A 27,618-nucleotide genomic window follows, 5' to 3' on the forward strand; every position below is an offset into this window, starting at 1 on the left:
CTGGGTGAGCTGGAGAGGAAGTTCGGGCTCCCCCCCGGGGAACGCCTTTCGGTGCATGCAGATGAGGGCGTTCGTCAGGCAGCAGGGTTCCCTCTGCTGCCGCCGCGTGGGGCCCAGGACAGGGTGCTCTCAGGGGTGTGGGTTGGGTAGGGGAGTATCTCGGCGGCGTACCAAGTGATGCAGGAGATGGACGAGGCCTCGGTTGAGGAGTTGAAGGATAAATGGGAGGAGGAGCTGGGTGAGGAGACTGAGGAGGGGACGTGGGTGGACGCCCTGGGGAGGGTGAACTCCTCCTCTTCTTGTGCGAGGCTTGGCCTCATACAGTTTAAGGTGCTGCACAGGGCTCACATGACCGGGACAAGGATGAGCTGGTTCTTTGGGAGTGAGGACAGGTGTATTAGGTGCTCTGGGAGCCCAGCAAATCATGCCCATATGTTCTGGGCATGTCCAGCATTGGGGGAATTTTGGAAGGGTGTGGCAGGGACGTTGTCGAGGGTGGTAGGATCCAGGGTCAATCTGGACTGGGGGCTCGCAGTATTTGGGGTTGCGGAGGAGCCGGGAGTGCAGGAGGCGTTCTGTCCTGTCTATTGAAGGGACGGGCAGATGTTTTGGGGAATGATGGGTGTTAGTAAAATTCTTTTCCTGTCTTTTTGTTGTTGATACTCTGCAAAAATTTTAATAAACATTATTTTTTTTAAAAGATAGCAAAGGCAGACTGGTAACAGAGCCAAAGGAGGTCAATCGGGTATTAGAGACCTTCTACCGGAGACTGTACACTTCAGAGTTCCCCGACGGGGATGCGGGAATGAAACAGTTCCGAGACAGACTGGAGCGACCAGTGGTGGGGGAAGACAGACGTGAGGAGCTGGAAGCACCAATAGATATGGGAGAAATCATGGAGAGCATCAGCTCCCAGCTCATGGGTTCCCAGCGGGCTTCTACAAACAATTCGCACCAGTCCTGGCCCACACCTAAGGGACATGTTCTCAGACTCACTGGCAGGGGGCACCCTGCCCCCCAACGCTAGCGTAGGCCACAATTTCACTGATACCCAAAAAAGATAAAGACCTGACGGAATGCGGATCATACAGACCCATTTCACTGCTGAACGTGGATGCGAAAATACTCGCAAAGGTCCTGGCCAAAAGGCTGGAGGGCTGAGTACCAGAGGTGGTCGCAAAAGGCCTTTGACAGAGTCGAATGGAGCTACTTCCTCAAGGTGCTGGAACAGTTTGGGCTAGGAGCGGGATTCACCGCCTGGGTGAGGCTCCTGTACAACGCTCCCAAAGCGAGTGTCCAAACTAACACCAACAGCTCTGAATACTTCCAGCTACAGAGAGGAACAAGACAGGGCCGCCCCCTGTCCCCACTCTTGTTCGCGCTAGCGATCAAACCCCTGGCGATAGTCCTGTGGGACGCAAAAAGCTGGAAGGGAATCCGGAGAGGAGACAGAGAGCCATGAGTCTCACTCTATACAGATGACCTGCTCCTCTATGTCTCAAAGCCACAGGAGGGACTGAAGGCAATACTGTAAATACTGAATGAGTTTGGAACCTTCTCCGGCTACAAACTTAACCTGGGCAAAAGTGAGACATTTCCAGTGAACCCAAAACGGGGAGGGACAGAGCTGAAGGGGCTCCCATTCAAAACAGCCCAGAACAGATTCCGTTACCTGGGGATCCAAATAGCCAGAGACTGGACACAGATCCACAAGTGGAACCTGACCAGCCTGGTGGAGGAAGTAAGAAAAGACCTTCAACGGAGGGGCTCACTCCCACTCTCCCTGGCAGAAAGAGTGCAGGCGATCAAGATGAACGTACTGCCAAGGTTCCTCTTCCTGTTTAGATCCATCCCGATCTTCATCCCCAAGGCTTTTTTCCAAAACATAGACAGGCTAATCATGGCGTGTGTGTGGTGTGCGGGGGTGTGTGTGTCCGGGGGGGGGGGAAAATGATGATGATTCCCAAACCGACACTGCAAAGAGGGAAAGTCAGAGAGGGCCTGGCTCCACCGAACTTACAATACTACCATTGGGCAGCAACGGCAGAAAGGGTGAGGGGATGGGTACAAGAACCCGACACAGATTGGATACAAATGGAGGAGGCATCCTGTAAAGGAACAACCCTCCAGGCCCTGGCCACAGCAGCACTCCTCCTCAACAAGGTACACAATGAGTCCAGTGGTAGTGGCCAGCCAGTTGAGACAGCACTTCGGGATAACCAAAATGTCCCTTATGGCCCCCATCTGCAGCAATCACAGATTCCCCCCAGCCAAGCTAGATACCACCTTCAAAAGATGGAGGCGGGACGGGGGCACACTGACGGTCGGGGACTTCTACGTAGGGCGCAGACTGGCGACACTGAACAAACTGACGAGGAAGTGGAAACTAGCAAGAGGACAGGAATTGAGACACCTCCAAATAAAGCACTTCCTCCGCAAAGAGACAGTAGGGTACCCCGGGGCCCCAGAAAGCATACTACTAGAGGACCTGATAGTCACAAGCAGCGAGAAGGCGGGGGCCTGTGTGGGGAAATATATGGACAGCTACTGGACAGAGCCCAAACACCACTGGACTGGACCAGACAAAAATGGGAGGACGAACTGGGGACAGAGGTAGGATGGGGACTCTGGAGCGAAGCACTGAGCAGGGTGAGCTCCGCCTCCTCCTGCGCAAGGCTAAGCCTAATGCAGCTCAATGTGGTGCACAGAGCGCACCTGACCAGAACCCCAATGAGCAGGTTCTTCCCGGAGGTGGAGAACAAATGTGAACAGTGCCAGAAGGGCCCAGCCAACCACACCCACATGTTTTGGACTTGCCTCAAGCTCGCTGGGTTCTGGACAGCCTTCTCCGAGGCAATGTCCAAGGTTTTCGGAGTGAGGGTGAAGCCATGCCCAATAGCGGCAATCTTCAGGGTATCGGAGTAGCCAGAGCTGCACATGGGGAAGGGGGCCAACCCCCTCGCTTTCGCTTCCCTAATCGCACACCGGAGAATCCTGCTCAGCTGGCGATCGGCAGCACCACCCAAAATGCAATGTACATAAGTAACTGTTTCTGCTCCTTTACATCTCGGACACACAGAGCAGCATGGACGGAATTATTGCGCTCCTGAAAGAGTTTGTAGCCTTCTCGGGCTACAAACTCAACATGAGCAAAGCGAGATCTTCCCAGTACACCCGCAAGGGGGGGGGGGGGGGGGGGGGGGGGGGGGGCAGCACTAAAGGGGCTGCCGTACAAACAAGCCCGACACAAATTCCGCTACCTGGGGATCCAAATAGCCCATGACTGGAAAGGGATCCACAAATGGAACCTCACCAGTCTGACGGAGGAAGTAAAAAAGGACCTGCAAAGATGGAACACACTCCCACTCTCCCTTGCGGGGAGAGTCCAGATGATCAAAATGAATGTCCTGCCCAGGTTCCTCTTCCTATTTAGATCCATTCCGATCTACGCCCCCAAGGCCTTTTTCAAGCGCTGAACAAACTAATCATGGTGTTCGTATGGGGGGGGTAAAAATGCTAGGATCCCAAAGAAGGTCCTACAAAAAACAAAATCCTAGCCCTCCCAAACCTGCAATTCTACCACTGGGCAGCAATAGCCGAGCGAGTAAGGGGATGGATCCAGGAGCCAGAGGCCGAGTGGGTGCGCGCGGAGGAGGCCTCCTGCGTGGGGAACTCCCTCCGGGCCCTCGCCACGGCAGCACTCCCATCCCCACCCAAAAAACACTCCAGCAGCCCAGTGGTGACAGCCACCCTCCAATCCTGGAACCAACTGCGGCAGCAATTTGGCCTGACCAAAATGTCGGACAAGGCTCCCATCTGCAACAACCATAGGTTCACACCAGCACTGACTGACGCCACCTTCAAAAGGTGGAGGCAGGACGGGGGGACACTGACAATCAGGGACCTATACACAGACAGCAGGATCGCAACACTGGACGAACTGACAGAGAAATTTCGGCTAGCCGGGGGGACGAGCTACGGTATCTGCAGCTCAAAAACTTTTTACGAAAGGAGACAAGGACGTACTCACAACCGCCACGACAGACACTACCGGAAGACCTACTAGACGCAAGCATCCTAGATAAAGGGAACTGTAGCGGCATGTATGACCGACTGGTAGAAAGGGCCGACACCGTACTGGACGCAACAAGAAAGAAATGGGAGGAGGACCTGGGGATTGAGATAGGGTGGGGACTCTGGAACGAGGCACTACATAGGGTCAACTCCACCTCCACGTGCGCAAGGCTCAGCCTGACGCAACTAAAAGTGGTACATAGAGCCCACTTAACAAAAACCCGTATGAGTAGGTTCTTCCCGGAGGTGGAGGACAGAAGTGAACGGTGTCAAAGGGGCCCGGCCAACCACGCCCACAGGTTCTGGTCTTGCCCCAGACTTGTGGAGTACTGGACAGCCATCTTCGAGGCTATGTCCAAAGTGGTGGGGGTGAGGGTGGAGCCATGCCCGACAGTGTCGGTCTTCGGGGTTTCAGACCAGCCAGATCTATTCCTGGGGAGGAGGGCGGACGCCCTTGCCTTTGCCTCCCTGATCGCCCGCCGTAGAATCCTGTTTGGCTGGTGGTCAGCAGCACCACCCAGAGCTGCAGACTGGCTGTCCGACCTCTTGGAATCTCTCCAAATGGAGAAAATCGAATTCGCCATCCGAGGGTCAGACAACGGCTTCCACAGAACGTGGGAGCCATTCATGCAACTGTTCCGGGACCCGTCCGGGAAGGGCGGGCGACAGCAACACACAGCACAGCCAAATATCGCACGCTGTGATTTTCTCCCCGGCACCCAAAGGTGTGCTTGCCCCCCCCGCAGGCAGTCGCCTACTTCTGTGGGGTGGGTAATTTTGCCAGATGTAGAGATGCCGCTGTCGAGCTGGTGCACAATATCCCACCAGTTATTCCATTGCATATGTTATTGTATTTTTTTATGTTGGGGTGTGCCCTTCTCCTCTAAATGTGTGCATATACACATATATATACATCTGTGTACGTAACGGTAATTATACCTTGCTCAAAAAAACCCAATAAAAACATTTATTAAAAAAAAGTAACAACTGTTTATAAATATGAGAAAAGCCAATAAAAAGATTTTCAAAATAAAAAGAACAGTTAAGAAAACTGCACCAATTGAATAGTTCTTTAATTTCTTCAGTCCTCCTGAAATTCCACAGCGTGGAACATTAAGCCAACGTTTAGCAGCCAAGCTCAAGGCTGACTTTGAACTTGGCTGCCTACTGCTTGAACATATAAGTCTGTGCTCAATGTTGTATTTTACAGGAGAAATCATTGCAGACGATGCTGAATCCGATGATGACTACTACGAATATATACTTGAAGATTTCGACAATGATGCAGAAAATAATGGTGTGGAAGATGAGACAGATGAAGACCAGTACGAGCTCCTTATAGATATTTTTCACAGGAGCAAAGGCAAGCTGAATGAAAAAGCTCAAGCAGCGCTGTTCTGGTGGTTTGGATAGAATGACTATATAATGGCCACAGGGGACGCCAAGACCCACTGAGAAGAGCAGGAGCTCGGAGATGGTGCACTCAAAAATGGAAGCTGCTGATACCAGAGGATCAGCCACTGACCAAGCTACAAAGAGAAGAGATTATCTCAATATTAGAGAAAATGGCTCCAGACATACATGGTGACTCATTCCAAGTTTTTGAAAGAACGCCTGTAGTCGATTCCAAGATCATCGAGAACACGTGAGGATGAGTGGGAAGACATTGATGATGCAGATAATGACAGCGACTCTGATGTTTGAGAGTTTGACGACTCCAAGACTGAAACAGAGGAGATCCTCGAGGACACTGCCGATGAATGGATGACATTGATGATGAATACGATGACAGCAACTCGGATACTGAAGTGATTGACAACTCCGAGACTGACCCAGAGGAGCAGATGACAATCTCAATACGCAGCTCAATAAATCACTCATACATTCTTGAATTTGACCAAGTTGGTCTAATGCCTGGATCATCATGCCAGACAGCATCGTAATGTCTAGTGTTGAAGAGCGAGTGAGCAATGCTCCAGCGAGCCAAGAAAGGGCGGCACTTGTTGCCGCAGTTCCAACCTCCAGCCAGGCACCAGAAACCGAGGCGCTCCAACATTACGGTGAGGCCGAAGAAGTGGACATGTTCACACAACCTAATGATGACACATCGGCCCTTCAGGGTCCCCCTGGAACTCCGCAGACCTCTGAGCACAGGGTAAAGACTAGCACCATATCAGAGGCTGCCAAGCTTAAACACAAAAGCAAGAAACACAAGAAACTAAGTCATCACATTCTCAAAATAAAAAGAAAATAAATATCTATAAGGAGCTCATACTGGTCTTCATCTGGGAGAGCTAGCTCATCCCACTAACAAATCAGAAACAGAAACAAAGAGAAGCAACAAACAGTGCCATGGCAGGAAGTGCAAAAGAGGCTGGTGACGCAAGCGTAGCAGTCAGGACACAGACCTTCCAAATGCACAGAGCAAAGGGAAGAAGAAGCAAGAGGCCGGCATGTAAACCAGTCTTCGAAGAGGCGGGCAACAACCCGAATGATCACAGAGATGATCCCATGAAGGAGGCACAATGCTCTGTACAAAAGAGACGGACACAGGCCAGGCATATCATGTTTATGGACACCAAAGTAAAACTCATTCACATTGTTAGACAATATCATGATTGTACAAAGTTAAAAGATCAATGTTGATTGTAAACAAATCTTAATGTTTTCTGAGAAAGGGGGATATGGTGATAGGCCTGTGAGCAATGTCATCGATGGATGATGTGCAACATCCAACCAGTAGGTGGCGGTGCAGACAAGACAATGGTCATGTGACAAGAGACTCCAATATAAGTGGGGCACATCCAGCCATCACTAGATGGTTGTAGGAGATGGTTGTAAAACATACCGGTGAACAGTCGTTCTAGGTGTAGTTCGAGAGGAGTATAAAGAAACTCCATGATAACTTGATCTGTAACAGATGGCTATCTTACCACGTGTGATTCCATAAAGATCCTGGTTTGGACAAGTCAAGGTGTTTGGCAGATTCCTTTGCAAGACATCGAAAGCTAAAACACAACACCACTAACTCCAGTTTTGACAGGCTCTAACCAGGGGAGCTCCGCAAGGATTAATGCTGGAGTCACAATTATTTATTTATTTTTTTAAAATTCATTCACTTGATGGGGGCATTTATTACCCAGCATTTATTGCCCAGACCTCATTGCCCTCGAGAAGGTGCTGGTGAGCTGCCTTCTTGAACCACTGCTGTCCGTGTGGTGTAGGTACACTCAGTGCAGTTAGGGAGTTCCAGGATTTTGACCCATCAACAGTGAAGGAACGGCGATTTATTTCCAAGTAAGGACAGTAAGTGGCTTGGTGGGGAACATTTCAGGCTGTGGTCCATGTATCTGTTGCCTGTGTCCTTCTGGGTGACAGTGGTCGTGGACTTGGGACGGTATTATGCAAGGAGCTCTGGTGAATTCTAGTAGTGTATCTTGTACACAGCGCACATGGCTGCCACTGTAAGTCTGTGGCAGAGGAAGTGAATGTTTGTGGATGGGATGCCAATCAAGCGGGCTGCTTTAGTCATCGAGTCATGCAGTACAGAAGAGGCCCTTTGGTCCATAGAGTTTGCAGCAACAAAACTACACTGAGGGTGCAATTTAACCTCTAGGCAAGCTGGGTAAATATCAGGAAAGGCCAAAGACCAGATTCGCGGCAGGCGCAAACAAGTTTGCAATTCTCCGGCCCCCTCCCGAAAGAGAGTTCTGTATCTTGCCCAAAAATGGCGCCAATATCATTAACCCTCATTTGCATTCATTTCAATCTCACTTGTGAGGTTGAAGTCGAATGCAACGGCCTCCCAGGAATTACCCAACTCCCCAGCGACAAATCACCCGGGTGTCGTTTAGTACTCCCTTTCAAAAACTGGAACCTGGCGTAATGACTACGAAGGGGAAGTGAGCAGGTGAGTAGACATTTCCATTTTCCAGCATGCAGCTCAAGGGCACACGGAGCTGCTGCCGCCCCAGTGCTCGGAAGATGTGTGGGATGGGGGTGGGACCCCTCAAAGGGTTGAAGCATTCTAGATTAGGGGTCACCCTGGGCGGCAGAGAGGGGATTTGCGTTTGTGAGGCCTTCAAACCAAATTTAAATCGTGTAATGTTGGGGAGATCCATAACCAGGACAACCACACCTGCAGCCTGTCTGTCCTACCAAGGACTTCCAGGGTAGAGACCTGCTGTAGCTTATCTCATGAAAGTCAATTTCACTCCCTTTAACTGTGAGCAGCCTCTAGCTTCAAAGCCAAAGGCTATTTCAAATGAGGAATTAGCCTTGTTAGTTGTGATAGCATTTCACACTCCTCAACTCTCAAGTGCCGACTTCCGGTGGCGACCATGCTGTGATCGGTCGCACATTTAGCACCTCCTGCTCTTGGTGGGTTTTTTTTAAAAACTGCTTTTAAGCTGGATTTTCGCGGAAATTTTTTCTAACATAAGTAGATAAAAGTGAGAGGAGGAGAAAGTGACCCCTGTCCGATGGAACTACGTTCAAAAAGTAATCGCAAAAGAAGGAATCAAAAGCTGATTGGAAGTGAGGATCTGAGCTTGGTGGGTGCAATGGTAGAGAAGCTAGGCCCGGCCCTGCCGGCTCAATGGTCGATGGATCGGTTGGTTACATACCTGGATGAAAAGCTCGCCTGGCACTGTAAGGATTGTGCGGAGGACCTGACCAAGGTGGTTGCCTCGATTAAGGAGCGACCAGATGAAGGTGACAGTGACAGCCCAGGGACAGTCGATCCAAAAGCTACAGGAGCAGGAGACGGAACAAGAGGAGCAGTCCATTGGGATGGCACTGCAAATTGGCAATTTACAGAATCGGCAAAAGCGGCTGCAGGAAAAAATGGAAGACTTGGAGAATCGTTCCCACAGGCAGCACATTCTGATCGTCGGTCTGCCAGAGCGAAAGGAAGGATCAGATGCCGGTCCTTATGTTGTGAAGATGTTCGAGAAAATGATGGGGCAGAGGCATTCGACAGGCCATTGGAGGTGGACCGAGCTCACAGGGCACTTATGCGCAGGTCCCAGGGTTGTGAGACCCCAAGGGCGATGGTGGTGAGGCTGCAATGTTTCCTGTACAAAGAACGCATCATGAGATGGGCTAGGCAGATGAAACAGTTCGTATGGGAAGAAGCCAAGATCCGGGTTTATCAAGACTTGGGAGAACAACTTGCTAAGAGGAGGGAGAGTTTTAATAAAGTTAAAGCGGCTCTGTATGCAAAGGGAATAATATTTGGACTGCTCTACCCGGAAGAAGATGATTTGATTTGATTTATTGTCACATGTATCGAAGTACAGTGAAAAGTATTTTTCTGCAGCCGAGGAACGTACACAGTACATACATAGTAGGCACAAGAATAATCAACAGGGAACATTGACAAATTGTACATCGCCGAAACAGTGATTGGTTACAGTGCGGAACAAGGGGCCAAACAAAACAAACAAAGCACATACATGAGCAAGAGCAGCCTAGGGCGTCATGAATAGTGTTCTTACAGGGAACAGATCAGTCCGACGGGGAGTCGTTGAGGAGTCTTGTAGCTGTGGGGAAGAAGCTGTTCCTATGTCTGGATGTGCGAGTCTTCAGACTTCTGTATCTTCTGCCTGATGGAAGGGTCTGGAAGAAGGCAATGCCTGGGTGGGAGGGATCTCTGATAATGCTGTTGCCTTCCTGAGGCAGCGAGAGGTGTATACAGAATCAATGTGGGGGTGGCAAGTTTGTGTGATGCGTTGAGCTGAGTTCACCACAGTGTGAAGTTTCTTGCGATCCTGGACAGAGCAGTTGCCATACCATACCATACTGTGATGCAGCCGGATAGGATGCCCTCTGTTGCACATCTGTAGAAGTTTGAGAGTCAATGCAGACATGCCAAATTTCTTTAGCTTCCGCAGGAAGTAGAGACGTTGTTGGGCTTTCTTGAATGTTGCATCAATGTGAGTGGACCAGGACAGACTGTTAGTGATGGTGACCCCCAGGAACTTAAAGCTATCGACCATCTCCACTTCAGAGCCATTGATGCAGACGGGAGTGTGTGGCGTGCTACACTTCCTGAAGTCGATGACCAGTTCCTTGGTCTTTCCAACATTTAGAGAGAGGTTTTCAGTACACCACGCAACCAAGTGATTTATCTCCCTCCTGAAGTCTGATTTGTCATTGTTTGAGATGCGGCCCACCACAGTCATATCATTCGCAAACTTACAGATTGAGTTGGAGTTAAATCTTTCCACACAGTCATGTGTGTATAGGGAGTACAGTAGAGGACTAAGCACACATCCTTGCAGGGCTCCCGTGTGGAGGACTATTGTGGAGGAGGTGCTGTTGCCTATCCTGACAGACTGCGGTCTGTTGGTGAGGAAGTGGAGGATCCAGCTGCACAGGGAGGGGTCAAGTCCAAGATTGCTAGGTTTGGTTATTAGTCTCCTTGGGATAATGGTGTTGAAGGCTGAGCTGTAGTTTATGAACAGCAGTCTTACATAGGTGTCCTTGTTATCGAGGTGTTCGAGTGTTGATTGTAGAGCCAGGGAGATAGCATCTGCTGTGGACCAGTTGCGGTGATATGCAAACTGCAGTGGATCGAGACCGTCTGGGAGGCTGGCAGTGATCCATCTCGTGACTAGCCGCTCGTAGCATTTCATGATAACAGACGTTAAGGCAACCGGTCGGTAGTCGTTGAGACAGGGTGCCTTGTTCTTCTTTGGTACTGGTATTATGGTGGCCTTCTTGAAGGAGGTGAGGACCTCAGAGAGGAGTAGTGAGGTGGTGAAGATATCTGTGAATGCACTCGCCAGCTAGTCTGCGCAGGCTCTGAGTGCTCGCCCAGAGACTCCGTCGGGGTCTGTCGCTTTCCGTGGATTCACTTTCAGAAGGCAGCTGAGGCTGTAATAGTGGGTATGGGTGTGTCCAGGGCTGTTGGGGCGGGTGGCACTGATACATTGGCTGACTGCTCAAAGTGGGCATAGAACTTGCTCAGATCATTGGGTAGCAATCGTAGTATCGGACCATGCGCTACATTGGCTAGACCTACAGGTAAACACGGGAAATTCTCAGCGCCCACAGTGGAGACTAGATGCAGGGCTGTTAGCAGACGACAAGATATGTGAGCGAGTGAGGGAGGCCATTCGGGCAGATATAAATATCAACGACACAGGAGAGCTCGTGGCTGGGGTGTCACTGAAAGCGGTCATCAAAGGGGAATATATTTTAATTCAGGCCAATAAGGAAAGGGCTGAACGGGCAGAGCTGGACAGGCTAGTAGGAGAACTCTTACATGTGGATAGGAGATAAACGGAGTCTCCGAATGAGGAGCTCCTGAAGAAACGTCAGAGACTGCAAATGGATTTTGGGCTCCTTTCCACAGGCAAGGTGGAGGGACAGCTGAGGAGGGTAAAAGGGCAGTATATGAATACGGGAAGAAAGCTAGCAGGATGTTGGCACATCAGCTGAGGAAGCAGGAGGCGGCAAGAGAAATAGGAAAAATTAAGGATGTGAGGGGGAAAAGTAGTGAGGGACCCGGGGGCAGTTAATGGCGTGTTTCGTGAATTCTATAGTCGTTTATATTAGTCGGAACCCCCTGCGGGGGAGGAGGAAATGAACCAATTCCTGGAGAGGCTAGTGTTACCGAAGGTAGATAAGGAGCTGGTGGAAGCCTTGGGGGGCCCACTTGGGCTCGGTGAAGTGATAGATGGATTGGGGGGCAATGGAAATTAGGTAAGGCCCCGGGACCTGACGGATTCCCAGCGGAATTTTATAAAAGGTTTTTGGGGCTAGTGGGACCGCTGTTAGTTAAGGCTTTCAATGAAACCAAGGAGTTGGGAATGCTTCCCCAACGCTATCACTTGATAGCGTTGGGGAAAGCACTCCCAACTCCTTGGATCAATCTCTCTTATCCTGAAGCGAGACAAGGACCCGGAGAGCTGTGGATCGTACAGACCAATTTCCCTTTTAAATGTAGATGCTAAATTACTGGCAAAGATCTTGGCAACTAGAATAGAGGACTGTGTCCCAGAGGTAATAGGTGAGGATCAGACGGGATTTGTGAAGGGCAGCACCTGACGTCCAATATTAGACGGCTTCTTAATGTTATAATGATGCCAGCTGAGGGGCGTGAGGCTGAGGTGGTAGTAGCAGCCATGGACACGGAGAAGGCTTTCAACCGGGTGGACTGGACATACTTATGAGATATTTTAAATAGGTTTGGGTTCGGGCAGGGATTTGTGGATTGGGTCCGGCTGTTATATCAGGCCCTGGTGGCAAATGTGAGAACCAACCGAACAGGGTCAGAATATTTTAATCTCGGGAGAGGGACAAGGCTGGGATGCCCGCTCTTCCCATTACTGTTTGCCGAGGCCATAGAGCCTTTAGCAATGTCTCTTAGAGCATTAAGTGCGTGGCGGAGGATAGTGAGTGGGAGGGTTTCTCTCTATTTGCTTTATGTTACAGACCCGGTTTTTGGGGGGGGGGGATGACCAAAATCATAGAAGTACTAGGAGAATTTGGGCGATTTTCAGGCTACACGTTGAATATGGGAAAGAGCAAGATGTTTGTGATCCAGGCACGGGGGCAGGAAAGGAGACTGAGGGAGTTACCTTTTCAAGTGGTGGTGGGGAGTTTTAGATATTTAGGGATTCAAGTGGCAAAGCAGTCGACCGAATGAAAAGGGATTTCCACAGATGGGACATGCTCCCACTGACACTCGTGGGAAGGGTCCAGACGGCGAAGTTGAAAGTCCTCCCAAGATTGCTTTTCTTTATTCAATGCCATCCAAAGTTTGTCCCAAAGGCTTTTTTAGAAAAATAAACATGACAATTACAGGTTGTGTGTGGGCGGGAAAAACCCCTTGAGTAAAGAGGGCACACCTGGTGCGGGGGTTGCAGAGAGGGGGGCCTGGTCCTCCTGGGCTTTATTAATTATTACTGGGCGGCCAACATATCGATGGTCAGTAAGTGGGTAGTGGGGGAGGGGTCGGCCTGGGAGCTAGCGGAAGAGTCATCTTGCAAGGATACGGGTTTGGAGGCTTTACTAACAGCATCCCTCCTGTTCTCGCCGGCTCGGTAGTCTACAAGCCCTGTGGTGGTGGCAGTCCTAAGGGTGTGGGAGCAATGGAGGCAGCACATGGGATGGTCAGTGTGATCTCGATTTGTAACAATCACCGGTTTGTCACGTGGAGGCCGGATGGAGGCTTCAGGAGGTGGCAGCAGGCAGGGAATGAGATATTTGGGGATTTATTTATCCAGGAGGGATTTCCGACCTTGAAGAAACTAGAGGAGGAGTTTGAGCGACCGGGTGGGAATGGGTTTTGATACCTTCAAGTCCGGGTCTTTGTATAAAGGCAGGTTCCTAGCTTTCCTCGCCTCCCACTGAAGGGACTACAGGATAAGGTGATGTCAAAAACTGGGCTTGGAGAGGGGAGGATTTTGGATATTCAAAGAGTTGATGGACTGGTAGGGGGCCTTAATCAGGGAGGTAAAGCAGAAGTGGGGAGGAGCTGGGAAGAGAGCTGGAAATGGAAAAGTGGGAAAAAGCCTTGAAGAGAGTCAATTCATCCTCGTCCTGTGCCAGACATAGTCTGATCCAGTTCGAAGTGGTCGGTAGCCCGGATGAGCAGGTTCTTTGACAAGGTGGCGGACAGATGTGGGCGGTGTGGGGGTAGCCCGGCTAACCACGTACATATGTTCTGGCAATGTCCAAAGTTGAGGGGATTCTGGCAGGGATTTGCGGACGTTATGTCATAAGTCCTCGAAGGGAGGCGAGGGTTTCTCAGCCTGGAAAAAAGTCAAGTTCGTCTTGAGAGGATCAACTCGGGTTCACCCAGAGAGGGCATCCGTTCATCGACTTCTTCAAAGAAATTTGAACGTCAGGGAACTCAGTATACAGGTAATTAGGGAATAGGGCATGGGCTATTGTTACATGTGCATTGTTACATATTGTTACATGCTACATGTGCTATTGTTTTTCAGATTTTTTATGTGTGGCAGCCCACGCAGTTGTTTAAGAAATGTTAATGTGTTAAACTGTGAAAATTACAAATGCTTCAATAAAATATTTTCTAAAAAAAAAGAAAAAAAACTCTCAAGTGCCTCCTCAAGGGCATGTGTGCCATGTCTCAGAGGATGATTAGTGTCAAGCAAACTTTGAAGCCTGAATAGTGTGCCTGAACTCTAGAAGCATCAGCACCATAGAGGCAACTGCCAACAATCAAACACTAAAGAGCTGGGCTTCAGCACTGAGAATCCTTTCGCAACCATAGGTTAAGTGTGCGGATCAGGGGAGGGCGCCTGAGCATGATCTCCCTAATGTCCCCAGCAGAGGACTGAGGTCTCGGGGCTCCTGATGGGCCAAAGGGTGAGTGTGCAGAGCAAGGTTTGACAGCACAACTGGCTCACTGGATGGCACTCTGACAGAAGGTGGAACATGCAAGGGTGCGGGAGACTTGGGGGCTTTAAGGGTCCCGGGATTGAAGCCCCATCTAATTGTCGGTCTATCTCCTTCTCCAAACCTTACAGATACAAAAATGGTTGCTGGTGTCCTTCTGGATGTTAGTGGTCGTGGACTTGAGATGGCGTTATGCAAGGAGCTCTGGTGAATTCTAGTAGTGTATCAAGTGTCCCACAGCAGTTGTCCTCGCATTGCTGGTGGCAACCCAGGCAGACAGATGCTGGAGAAGGCAGCAGTCACAACGCAGGCTGAAGGCGGCACCCCATGTACAGGGGATCTGGTCGTCCATCAGGCTGAGGAGGGACCCAGCAAGGGAGGTCTACAACAGCCCAAGGTGTACAGGTGCCATTGGTCATTATATGAGCAGTCTGACATCATCTGCCAGAGGACTGCGTTGCACCAGGGAGACAGTGTGGCACCTGCGCCACGTCCTCACGGACCTGGCATCCAGTGGAGGACACCAGCTTCTGGTGTCCTGTGATATCACCCAGCCCTCAACATTAATGCCACCGGTTCATTAAAGGGCTCGAGTGGGGACCTGTATGGCATTTTACAATCTACAGCCTATAGGTGCATTTGGGAGGTGACGGGTGCACTGTATGCCCAGGCATCAGACTTTATCATCTTTAAGTTGGACCAGGCCCACCAAGATGCCTGGGCTGCAGGTTTTGCTGTCATTGCTGAGATGGCCCAGGTCCAGGGGCCATTGATGACACGCATGTCGACCTGATTGCAACGGGATATCAGGGTGGGCCCTTTATTAACAGGAAGACGTTTAACTCATTCATTTTCAGATCATGTATGACCACCGCCTCTGCATCATGCACCTGTGTGTTGTTACCCAGAGAGCATGCATGACAGCTATATCCTGGGTCACTCGGAGATCCTAGGTGTCTTCGAGGACCACGCCAGGTTGATGTCCCTTGGGGGCCAATGGATACCCACTGAGGTCATGGCTGTTGACACTGGAGAGGAGGCCTGAGACCGAAGCGGAGACCCACTTTAATGAGGCCCATGTTGCCACCCGTGCTGTCATTGAGCAGCACATCAGACTGCTGAAAATGCGGTTTCGATGCCTGGCCGCTCTGGTGATGCCCTGCATTACATCCACCAGAGGGACTCCCGTTTTTTGGTGGTCTTCTGTGCCCTTCACAGCCTGGCACAGCAGCAGTAGTGACATGCTGGAGGAGACTGGCAAGGAGGGGCTGGAGGACGAGCCCAAGGAGGAGCCGGAGGACAGGCGGCAGCAAGGGTCGAACATGCTCGGAGGACGAGGGAGTCCCTCACTGTCTCATAGGATGGGGCCGTGCCCATCAGGTCAACCCCCCTCCCCATTTCCCTCCCTTTCCAACCCCCATTCCTGCTATTCTTTTCCATCTCCTCCAATCCCCCCTCTCCCCAATTTCCTTTCTCATACCAATCACCTTCACGCACCCTCCCCATCCCATTTCCACCCCTCCCCCACATTCCTGGCAACCCCCTCACAGACCTGTTCCACCCTCCAAGGGTCAGTGTAACATCACTCCAGGGTGATGTGCCTGTGTCGACACTGTCAGCGGGTCACTATACAAGGCAGGAGAATGATGGTAACGCTTTGTGAGGAAAGTTCTGGTGCTCCTCAGTTTCTGCTAAAGTCTGACTCCTGTCTTTCTGCTTACAGCACACTCAGGTCCATCATCTGAACGGGGTCTGCATCCAAGGCTTTTGATCTTAGATCACTGTGCCGAGGGGCAGGGATGCAGGCAGGCCCCCTTTGAAGATTAATGTGCCAGAGGCTTCACATGTATCAGGTGTTACATATTTTAATACTGAATATTTTACATTCCCTCCAACCAGATAGTGACCTCTCCCCCCCTCCCCCCCCTCCCCCCCCTCCCTCCCCCCCCCTCCCCCCTCCCCCTCCCTCCCCTCCCCCCTCCCCCCCCCCTCCCCCCTCCCCCTCCCCTCCCCCTCCCCCCTCCCCCTCCCCCCCTCCCCCTCCCCCCCCCCTCCCCCCCTCCCTCCCCCCCTCCCCCCCTCCCCCCTCCCCCCTCCCCCTCCCCCCCCCCCTCTCCCCCTCCTCCCCCCCCTCTGGATCTTTCATGGTCTAGCGCTACATTTAGGATGCACATCAGACATGGAAGCATCCTGCTGTTTTCCGTACCCTGTGGCCTTTGATGTCCTTGGCTGACATCCTCTGGAGAACTTGGAGCCGGAGGACCCCAGCCGACTGACCAGTGTCAACAGGCGTAGCTGTGCGACCTTGTTCTTCCCGCTGGCCTTGAAATGTGCCGGGGTCAGGAAGGAGTTGGTCTCCTGCGCCTCCTCCTCCGAGATGGTGACCGGAGTGCTCTGGGAGACTCCATGGGACGGAAGGATAGCTGGAGTAAGTTCCAGAGGAGTCTGGGAGAACTGGCTCTGCCAGTCGTGGAGTCTTCCAATTATCTGCACCACGGTATAGACTCCCTCAGCTATGGTCCTCAGTGACTAGGCTATGCTCTGCAGTGCCTCAGCAATGTCCACCTGCATTTGGGATATGCCTTAGAGACAGGGATATGATGTCAAGGCCTCAGCCATGGTCATCACAGATTGAGTCATGCCTTGGACACCACCATTCAAGACGTCGACATTGTTTTCCAGGCTTTCCACTGCGCCGTCACTCTAGCAGTGTTGGCATCGCTGTCGCACATTGCTGGCACCATCTCCTGCACACGAAGCGCTTGGTACACCTCGAATCGGCTATGCAGTTCCTGGAGGGTCGCTGACATCCCCTCCTGAATATCACGACTGCGCCCTATCATTTTCATCAGCTCCAGAGGCTCGGCATCTGACTGGCACCCAACTGAGTCCTGGGAGCCAACAGAGCTCTGACTGCTGATTCCCTTGGATGTTCCTACCTCCACATGATGTGCAACAGCAACTCTGTGATGCTCACCAGATTGTGCCCCAGAAGTCTGTCCACTACTGTCCCCCACCGAGGTGCATCTCTCTGCGCTGTGGAAGTCGGGGTAATAGCTGTGATGCCTCGATGGTGGTCGCCTCAGAGCTCTCCTCCTGGGTGGTCTCTTGGGTGACGGGGAGGGGGGGGGAATGACTCCGGATGGCCTGACCTTATCAGATGGATATCCTTTGAGACAACAGACATGTGGTCGGTAAGAGGAGAGAACCATTTTGTCTGACATGAAATGAAATGAAAATGAAAATCGCTTATTGTCACGAGTAGGCTTCAATGAAGTTACTGTGAAAAGCCCCTAGTCGCCACATTCCGGCGCCTGTCCGGGGAGGCCGGTATGGGAATCGAACCGTGCTGCTGGCCTACCTTGAAAGCCAGCTATTTAGCCCAGTGTGCTATACCAGCCCCATGATCAATTCACTTGAGACAGGTCATCAGAGTGAAGGATGGATGGATCCTCACCACTGTGGTGTGGACCAACATCACTGTTGGTGACTGCTCTCTCCTCGGTCAACCCCGCAATCTCCAGCACCTGTTCCTCATAGTGGGTGAGGACTTGTTCTCTGGCATCCCGTCCCCGTCTTGTCTCTTTACCGCTGATTATGTGCCATCTTCTCCTGCGAGGACAAAGAGAGGGCATTGTGAGCTGCATGCTTGATGGGTCCATGTGATTATAGCAGGTGGCATGTGCAAGCACCACACCTGGACATGAAGGAGTTGTGCTGGTAGGGTTTCAGGGGGTGTTGAGGAACAAGCATGAAGATCGGCTATGGGGTGCGAGGTGTCAATTAGTGATTTGTGACGGGGGGGGGGAAAAAAAAGAGTTTAGGAATTTGAGCAGTGGCAGGCGGAACTGATGCCAGGAGAGAGGTGGTAACTAACTCTTGTAGCTCAGTGGATGCTGTTGGTTTTCTTCCAATATTCAGCGCCGGTCATGCTGTCCGCACTGACAGCCACTGCCTCCCAGGCAGCATTGCGGACCCTGCTGCTGGTTGTCTGACCCCTCGGGGGAACAGGGTGGCCTGTCTCTCATCAACGGTATTGAGAAGCCTCGCCGGGTCGACATCACCAAACAAAGTGCAGGACTGCGCGTTTTTGGCTGGCAGCTCCTTGTTAGCAGCGAGAAGCTGAGGCACAAGTCCGGTGAATCAGACGGTGAGGGAGCCAGTGATGGCGAGAATCTCGTGGGGGCTCATTTTGGTACTAAGTGTCTTTGAATACAAGCCGCGATCTCGCCAACGCAGCCGCCGAGAAACAGCCCACCAAATGCACCCAAAATGACACTTTTCTGTTGAATCGCGCCTGAAAACTGCACTAATCCCACTTTCCAGCACTTGGCCCATAGCTTTGAATATTATGACATTTCAAGTGCAGACTGATACACTTTTTGAAGGTTATGAGATTTCCTACCAGTACTACCCTCCCAGGCAGTGCATTCCAGACTCCCACCATCCTCTGGGTGAAAAATATTTTCTTCAAATCCCTTCTAAACTTCCAGCCCCGCACCTTAAAATTATACCCCCTCATTATTGACGCTTCAACTAAGAGGAATAACTGCTTACGATCCACCCTGTCCATACACTGCCTAACCGTAACGCCATTATCAGGTCCCCCCCCGCTCTGCCTTCTCTGCTCTAAAGAAAATAACCTATGCCTATCCAGCCTCATAGCTCAAATGCTCCGTACCAGGCAATATCCAGGTGAATCTCCTCTGCACCTTCTCCAGTGCTATCATATCCTTCCTACATTGAGGCAACCATAACTTCACACAGAACTACAGCTGTGGCTTAGCCAAAGTTTTGTACAGCTCCAACGTAACCTCCTTGCTCTTATAATCTATGCCAAGGCTGATAAAAGCAAGTGTCCCACATGTCTTCTTAACTACCCTATTAACCTGTCCTTCCGCCTTCAGGGATCTGTGGACCTGCACCCAAAGATCCTTCTGTTCCTCGGAGCTTCCTAGTGCCCTGCCATTCATTGAGTACTCCCTTGACTTGTTATTCCTTCCAAAGTGCAGCATTTCGCACCTTTCAGGGTTAAACTCCATATGCCACTGATATGCCCACTTGACCAACCCGTCTATATCTTCCTGCGACACTAAGACCTTCTTCCTCACAATTAATCACCCTGCCAATCTTCGTGTCATCTGCAGACTTCTTATCACCCCTCACATTCTCACCTATATCGTTTATACAATGAGGGACCCAGCACTGAACGCTGTGGTACGCCACAGGGCACCAGCCTCTAGTCATACAAACAGCCATCTACCACCACCCTCTATTTGCCATCAGAAGCCAATTTTGGATCCAGCTTGCCAAGCTAACCTGGATCCCATGTGCTTTTACCTTCTTCATCAGTCTCCCTGTGGGACCTTGTCAAAGGCTTTGCTGAAATCCAAAAAAACATCATCAACTGCACTACACTCATTTACACATCCAATCACCTCCTTGAAAAATTCAGTCTAATTTGTTAGACATGACGTCCCTCTGACAAAGCCATGCTGACCATCCCTGATCAAACCTTGGCTCTCCAAGGGGAGATTAATTCTCTCATTTAGAATTTTCTCCAATAGTTTCCCTACTACTGATGAGACTCACTGGTCTGCAATTCCTTCTTGAAAAATGGAACCACATTAGCTGTCTTCAATCCTCTGGCACCTCCCTTAAGGCAAGAGAGGAATTTCCTCCCTTGCCTCCCACAGCAACCTGGGATTCAATTCATCCGGACATGGGGATTTGTCCACTTTTAAGCCAGCCAAACCTCCAATGCCTCCTCACTCCCTATATCAAACTGTTCAAGAACATCACAGTCCCACTCCCCAATTCAGCACCAATATCCTCCTTCTCCCGAGTGATGACGTATGTGAAGTACTTGTTTAACACCCTACCAATGTTCTCTGGCTCCACTCACAGATTGCTAATGGGCCCTACTCTTTCCATGGTTATCCTCTTCTCCTTAATATACTTACATAGACTATCTTGGGGTTCGCCCTGGTCTTACCAGCCAGTGCTTTTTCATGCCCCCTTTGCTCTCCTAATTCCTTTCTGTACTCCACTAAGGCCTCTGCTGATTTGCTCCGTTTGTACCTGCTAAAAGCCTCCCTTTTCTTTCTTATCCAATCCTGAATATTCCTCAACATTCTGGGTTCTCTGGCCTTCTTGCTCCTACATTTCACCCTAAAGGGAACATGTTGGGCCTGAAGTCTTCCCGTTCCCTTTTTGAATGTCCCTCACTGCACCTTGTCCCCCATTTTTTTGCAGACCATCTTCTTCCCTTTGCATAACAAACTTAAATTGTAAAGTGTTGTGGTCATTATCACTGAAATGGTCCCCCACTGCCACCTGGAGCACCTGTTCGGCTTCGTACCCAGGATTAAATCCAGCACTGTGCCGTCCCTTGTTGGACCTTCTACATAGTGACATGCATTGCAAGAAATCCGCCCCCTCTGAACCCTTTACGCTATAACTACCCCAATTAATGTTGGGGAAAGTTAAAATCCCCTAATATAATTACCCTATTATTATTATTACACACCTCAGTGAATTATCTTCATATCTGCTCCTCTATTGTTTGGGGTCTATTATCCACACCCTAGCAATGTGACTGCGGCCTTGTTATTCCTAAGCTCCATCAGGGTCTACAAAGACTCATTTGAAGACCCTTCCAAGATATCATCCTTCCTTACTGCAGGAACTGACTCTTTAATTAATAATTCATCAACGCCTCTCTTTTGCACCCTCCCCTGTCTTGCCCGAGTATCCTATACTTCGGGATGTTGAGTTGCCAGTCCAGTCCCTTCCTCAGCCACATCTGTGATGGCAACAATATCACAATTCCATGGGTCAATCCATGCCCTTAACTCATCAGTCCTATCATGTCCAAGGATGTGTACGGTTAGGTGGGCTTACGGGATAGGTAGGGTGCTCATTCAGAGGGTCAGTGCAGGCGTGATGGGCCCAATGACTTCCTTCTGCATTGTAGGAATTCTATGAACATATAATGCTCCTAACATTAAAGTAGAGGCCATCCATTACTCCCTTGAAACTCAACATTGCTGAACTCCCTCAGTCTGGTTTCCTTTACTATAGTATGTTGTGTCCTTATTCATTCTGGTTCAGGAGCAGGCCGTCCCGCTTGTACATGTCCCACCTTCCCCATCTTCCTTTGTACTGGTAAGACTCCAACCAGCGGAGTGTTTTATCCTGGTACCTATTGACTCCAGGTTTGCTAGGGCTCCTTGATGCCACACTCGGTCAAATGCGGCCCCAATGTCAAGGGCAGTCATTCTCACCTCACCCCTGGAGTTCAGCTCTTTTTTCCATGTTTGAACCAAGGCTGTGGGTCAGGAGGTGAATGGCACTGGCAGAAACCGAGCACAGTAAGCAAGTTATTGTTAAGCAACTGCCATTTGATTGCACTGTTCATGCACCCTTCCATCACTTCACTGATGAGAGTAGATTAATGGGGTGGTAATTGGCCGGGTTCAATTTGTCCTGATTTGTGTGACATACCTGGTCAATTTTCAACATTGCCGGGTAGATACCAATGTTGTAGCTGTACTGGAACAGCTTGGTTGAGGTGTGGAAACCTTTGGAGCACAAGTCTTCAGTGCTATTGCAGGAGTATTGTTACGGGCCATATCCATTGCAATATCCAGCACCTTTAACTATTTCATGAGACCACCCTGGAATGAGTGGGTGAAGACTGGCATCTGTGATGCTGGGGACTTCAGGAAGCAGCAGAATGGGTCATCCACTGGAAGAGGCGTCAGTAGAGGAGTTGAAAACGAAGTGGGAGGGGGAACTGGGGGAACAGATCGAAGACGGGACATGGGCTGATGCCCTGGAGAGGGTAAATTCTTCCTCCTCGTGTGCGCGGCTTAGCCTCATCCAATTCAAGGTGCTGCATAGGGCCCACATGACTGGGACGAGGATGAGTAGGTTCTTTGGGGGTGAGGACAGGTGTGTCAGGTGCTCGGGGAATCCAAAGAACCATGCCCATATGTTCTGGGCATGCCCGGCATTGGAGGAGTTCTGGAAGGGGGTGGCGAGGACGGTGTCAAGGGTGGTGGGATCCAGGGTCAAGCCAGGATGGGGACTCGCGATCTTTGGGGTTGGGGTAAAGCCGGGAGTGCAGGAGGCGAAAGAGGCCGGTGTGCTGGCCTTTGCGTCCCTAGTAGCCCGGCGAAGGATTTTGCTACAGTGGAAGGACGCGAGGCCCCCAAGCGTGGAGACCTGGATCAATGACATGGCGGGCTTCATTAAGCTTGAGAAGGTTAAAATCGCCCTGAGAGGATCGGTGCAAGGGTTCTTTAAACGGTGGCAACCTTTCCTCGACTTTCTGGCTCAACAATAGGGTACAGCAACCCGGGGGGGGGGGGGGGGGGGGGGGGGGGGGGGGGATTTCTGGTTAAGTTCTCTTGTTTGGGGGGGGGGGGGGGCGCGGGGAGTGTGATACATGTGATGTTACGGTATGGGGGGAATTGTGGGTGTTATGGGGCTGTTAGTTGCATATTACCGCTTTTTGCTATACTTGTTATATTTTTATATTTTCTGTAAAAAATTCCAATAAAAATTATTTTAAAAAAAAAGAATGGGTCATCCACTCAACATTTCTGGCTGAAGACTGTAGCAAATTCTTCAGCCTTATCTTTAGCACTAAATGCTAATTGATGATGGAGATATTTGTGGAGCCTCCCCCTCCAGTGAGTTTTTTTTAACTGTCAACCACTCATGGCTAGGTGTGGCAGGACTGCAGAGCTAAATATCAGTATGAGTAACTGTGCATCATTTACAAGATGCACTGCATTCAGGGGACCTCATCAGCGCATTGTCTGGGGAAGCACAGAATCGCTGACAGCGACTCCTAAATCTAAAGTTATTGTTAGTTTTAGAAAAGGAATAATGGCAAATGCTGAAAGCTGACTGTCATCACCAGTGCCGAATCCAGGCCACAGAATTCTTGGAAGGCAAATGGAGCATCATGCCAGAGCCTGTTCAAGGTTCAAGAGCCAGTTGCAAATTATTCAAGCACAGTTCTAGCATTACATTAATTTGAAATATCAATGTTCGTCTTTCTGAGGAACAAATAAATTAAAATGACGAGGAAAAAGAATAAAAGAAACAGGTAGAGATTGGATAAAACAGAGATAAATTCAGGCGCACACATCTTGAGGACAATGGGAGGCATATTATTTGAACTAGAATACAGGTGTGAATGATCTGGTTAACTTGACAGGGATAAAATTTGATATTGGCCAGAATGCAACAATGGAGCAAGTTCTCGAAGAATATCAAGGTTATCGTCGGAAGTTACAGTATTTTCTGCGTGGGCTCAAGTCGACAATCAAACTATTTTTCAATTGGGACTTCCTGTTGGCTGAATGCTACCAAATGCTATTATGGCGCAACAGTTGTATAAATTGGTGTGTGATAAACTGCTCGCATCTGTTGCACTATTGAAGGAAATGCCTTTTATTTCAGAGAGAAAATGTTTTGTTGGCCACTCACCAATATTAGCCATGTATTCTGGTGCATGTGGAGTAAGATTATGGAGGGTCTTTGCTGTGAGCTCACGAATGGCACTGTGAAAACACAAAAACTATACATTTTAATGAAAGTCATGTTTCAATCTTGAACACAAACCACAAAAATATTCTGGGACTCCTTTTCACAAAACATATGAACATCAGACTGTATATACATCACAGTGGAACTCATTGTGTAATAGTGTCCAAATTAAGACTGAAGCTGGTGAACCACAAAATCAAGCACTGTTTCAAAGCTGTTTAAGAATAAATTACAGATAAACAATGGCTCACAAATCGCACTGTTGAATTCAACCATTTTCTCCCAACATGCAAAAAATACTTGCCAGTGTAAAATTGCCAGAACAGAAAAAGCTTTGGTTGTTTGCATTTATCACAATGTGAAAGAACTTTGTCACCATGCAGTGTTTACTGTTAAAAGTGAGCCTTGGAGAAAATTCCCACCAACCACCTTGCCAAGTTTCTCAACAGCAAAGGAAAAAAGTCAAATCTGACCACCTACTTTGCTCAAATGGCCACCTGCTATGTGTTTTCTCTGAGCTCATCAAAAGCCCACAAAGGAAGTAAAATGACAGCTTCTTACTTTGATGGCCTGATCTGCTCCTCAGGCTAAGGAGCCACAGCATAAGTTTTAAATTCTGACAATTAATGGATCACATCAATTAAATGAATGCTTAGAAGTTTAAAATCTTTAAAACATACGACAAATAAAGTCAAATCAATATACTTTCAGTTCGTGAACTGATTTGAGTTAATTCTCAAAGCAATACAAAATTCCAGTACTCAGCGTTCTTGCAGAATGACCTTCCAACTTTTTTAATATGCTGAGAAACAAAAGGAATCCCCACGTTCCAAATAATATCTATTTATCGCAGCAGCTTCAATCTTAGCACTACCGCTATTTGTTTCCTCCAATACACATAACAGGTAAAATCTTGTGCGCACCCATTGACGAGTTTGGTGGTGATGAAGGTGGAGGGTTTAATCAAGTGGATGAGGACCCCACCACCTTCTCACTTGCACCCCAATTACATCCATGGTGAGAAGGCCTGCAGATGGTCATCCAACCCTGCCCACAATTGGGAATTCATGCTGTCACCCCAGCAGCTGTATATTTGCTTGCAGGGTCCCAGGGTGGATGAGGCAGGGGTGTCCCTTCTTCAATGACACGGCACCTCATTGAGGGACCGGGTGTTGGGAGGGGGAGAGGGCTCGCAGATGGCCACCCCCCACCCTTGCTGCCTAGTCCTCAAACTGTCCCCGAGCCCTCCAGTGCAACTGCCACCCCCACCCCTCTTGCATCACTCACCTGTACCTAGATCCATCAGTGATCTGAGATCTCAAGTGGCTATGATGTTTCATACTGGCAGCAACCACAACCTCCTAGTACAGAATAGCTGCCAACCTGATTGGACCGTGGCTCTTGGACGGGGCCTCCGATCCCAGAGTCCTTGGTTCTGGGCAAGGCTCGCTGCTGAGCTGTTAAGTGCCTGAGTGGCACAAATTATGGCATGCTTTCCGAAAAAAGGCAAATGGAGGTCTTTCCCGCTCTCTAGGCTGCAGCCGAACCTCGCTACCTCAAGATGCTGCCCCTTATTTTCCTACAATTTTGATCTCATTTCGCATTATCACAGCTCATCATTTCCAAATATAAAAATATTTCCACAATCAGAAAAGATAGATAATTGTGCTTTGTTTACTCAAATTGATGATGATAAAGGAATAAATTAGATAAAGGAATAAATTAGATATTTATGGTGGAGTTTATCCATCTTTGGCTGGCATCTATGACTACCTAGCCAATAAAGAAACATATATGAACCCTAATTGTACACCAATCATTCACCTCCACCAAAAACATTTCAGTGTATAAATAGTTCAAACTCATTCTCTTACCGATCCCAATGGTTAAATTTATTTTGTATCAGATGGTCAATCAACGGTTGTGTATACTCCGGGAATCCAACAATGTATATACTGCAGAATAGAGATTAAAGAAAAGGAACCGGTTACTGCTTATACAAGTGGAATCTACTCTTTTTAATGCCAGAATAGTCAAGATTACTCACAGGATTATGGGAAGTGCATTATGAAGATGGTTAAAAAGATGTTCCGACAGCATGTGAAAATATTTCAGATTTATGGACAACACGTCATTTAATATTAGTGACACTTGCCGACAGAAAAAACGCACGGAATTTGATGCGAACAATGAAAAACAATCTTCAGATGGTGCCAAATTAATGATTTATGAGCAGATTAACAGATGATCTGAAATTCAAGTCCCATAATATATCATGCAAGTAAACAGGGCCTTTTCATTTTATTTCCCCTTGTTGCAACATACTGTGGCTTCCAGCTGTGGATGTTCTACACCTTTTGCAAATATTCACAATGAGTCACCATCACAAGACTGAAGGTAACAGACTGAGGCTTTCTGAGGTCAGTTACTGTTAGTATTTTGTGAATATGGTACAATATTTTGCATAGGTACTAGGCCAACAATACCCCACCCCCCCCCCCCCCCCCCCCCCCAAACAATGTATTTCTGGACAATGGAAATAGATGCAAGTTTTTGTTCATAGTAAACTTGCACTTAAGGATATACCCTATAATTTTCTTAGAAGATTGCACATGTGCAAATGGATTATATCCTTCAAAAACCATGTGTGGTGTTGACACTATGGCCCAGTTACTAAGACAGAAGTGCCAGTTGCATGTTCCTTATATGAAAAATATACATAATATTTAATAAAATCAGCTTTAATAGCCTATTCGAAAAGGTATTGACTTTATTATAAAATGCAAATGAAAATAATAAGATTCTATTAGTTTAAGGAAACTATTCTTTTCACAAACATTTAATGAATATATTATTATACCGCAACCCTGTCTACCAGGTTTTGAATGATACACAGCAACACTTTCTGTTGTATCTTTATCATTGGAAAATTCCATTCTTAAGACAAAGATTTTTTTTTCTCTTGAGGGTTGTGATTTTTTTTGGAACTCTTTTCCCCCAGAGAATGGAGGGGCAGGATCAATAAATAATTTCAAGGCAGAGGTAGCTCGATTCTTGGCTAACAAGGGAGTCCAAGGTTACTGAAGGTAGGCAAAATGTGGCGTTAAGACCACAATCAGATCACCCATGATCTTATTGAATGGCGGACCAGACTCAAGGAGCCGAATAATCTATTACTCCTGCTCTTAAATATTATGTTTGTATTTGAAGCCCAGGTTCCTCAACAAGCTGACTAAAGAGGCAGAAAATAAACAGATCAATCCTTATTTCAGTTTGCACAAATTTATAAACAGTTCATAATTATAAAACTTGAAATGTCAGAACATTCAAGGCTATGGGCCAAGTGATGGAAAGTGGGATGAGTGTATATTTAGTGTTGTTTTGTTGATGCAGACTCAGTGGGCTGAAGGTCCCTTCTGTACTGTACTGCAACTTGACAAGACTGCAACTTGAGCTGCAAATTTTTATTAACCAAACTTTGATTTATAATCTGCCCACAGAGATGATAAATTACTGAGTATATGATTGGAAAGTTGAGCGGAGACTTTAAGGAATGGTCTGCTTAATGTAATCTTGCAAGTCATTTGGTACTCTCCTTACCAGGCA

General features: G+C 48.9%; 1 protein-coding gene across 1 annotated transcript in view; it reads right to left on the reverse strand.

Moving 5' to 3' along the window:
* Positions 1–27,618, reverse strand: part of tbcd (tubulin folding cofactor D) — a 345,114-nt gene that overhangs the window by 153,883 nt on the left and 163,613 nt on the right. The window contains exons 18-19 of the mRNA XM_038777737.1: positions 25,887–25,967; positions 23,953–24,026 (exon numbers count right to left, since the gene is read on the reverse strand). Coding sequence (XP_038633665.1) covers positions 23,953–24,026; positions 25,887–25,967 — 155 coding nt within the window. The remainder of the gene's footprint in view (positions 1–23,952; positions 24,027–25,886; positions 25,968–27,618) is intronic.

Source organism: Scyliorhinus canicula, chromosome 18, assembly GCF_902713615.1.
Source record: "Scyliorhinus canicula chromosome 18, sScyCan1.1, whole genome shotgun sequence".
Classification (NCBI taxonomy): domain Eukaryota; kingdom Metazoa; phylum Chordata; class Chondrichthyes; order Carcharhiniformes; family Scyliorhinidae; genus Scyliorhinus; species Scyliorhinus canicula.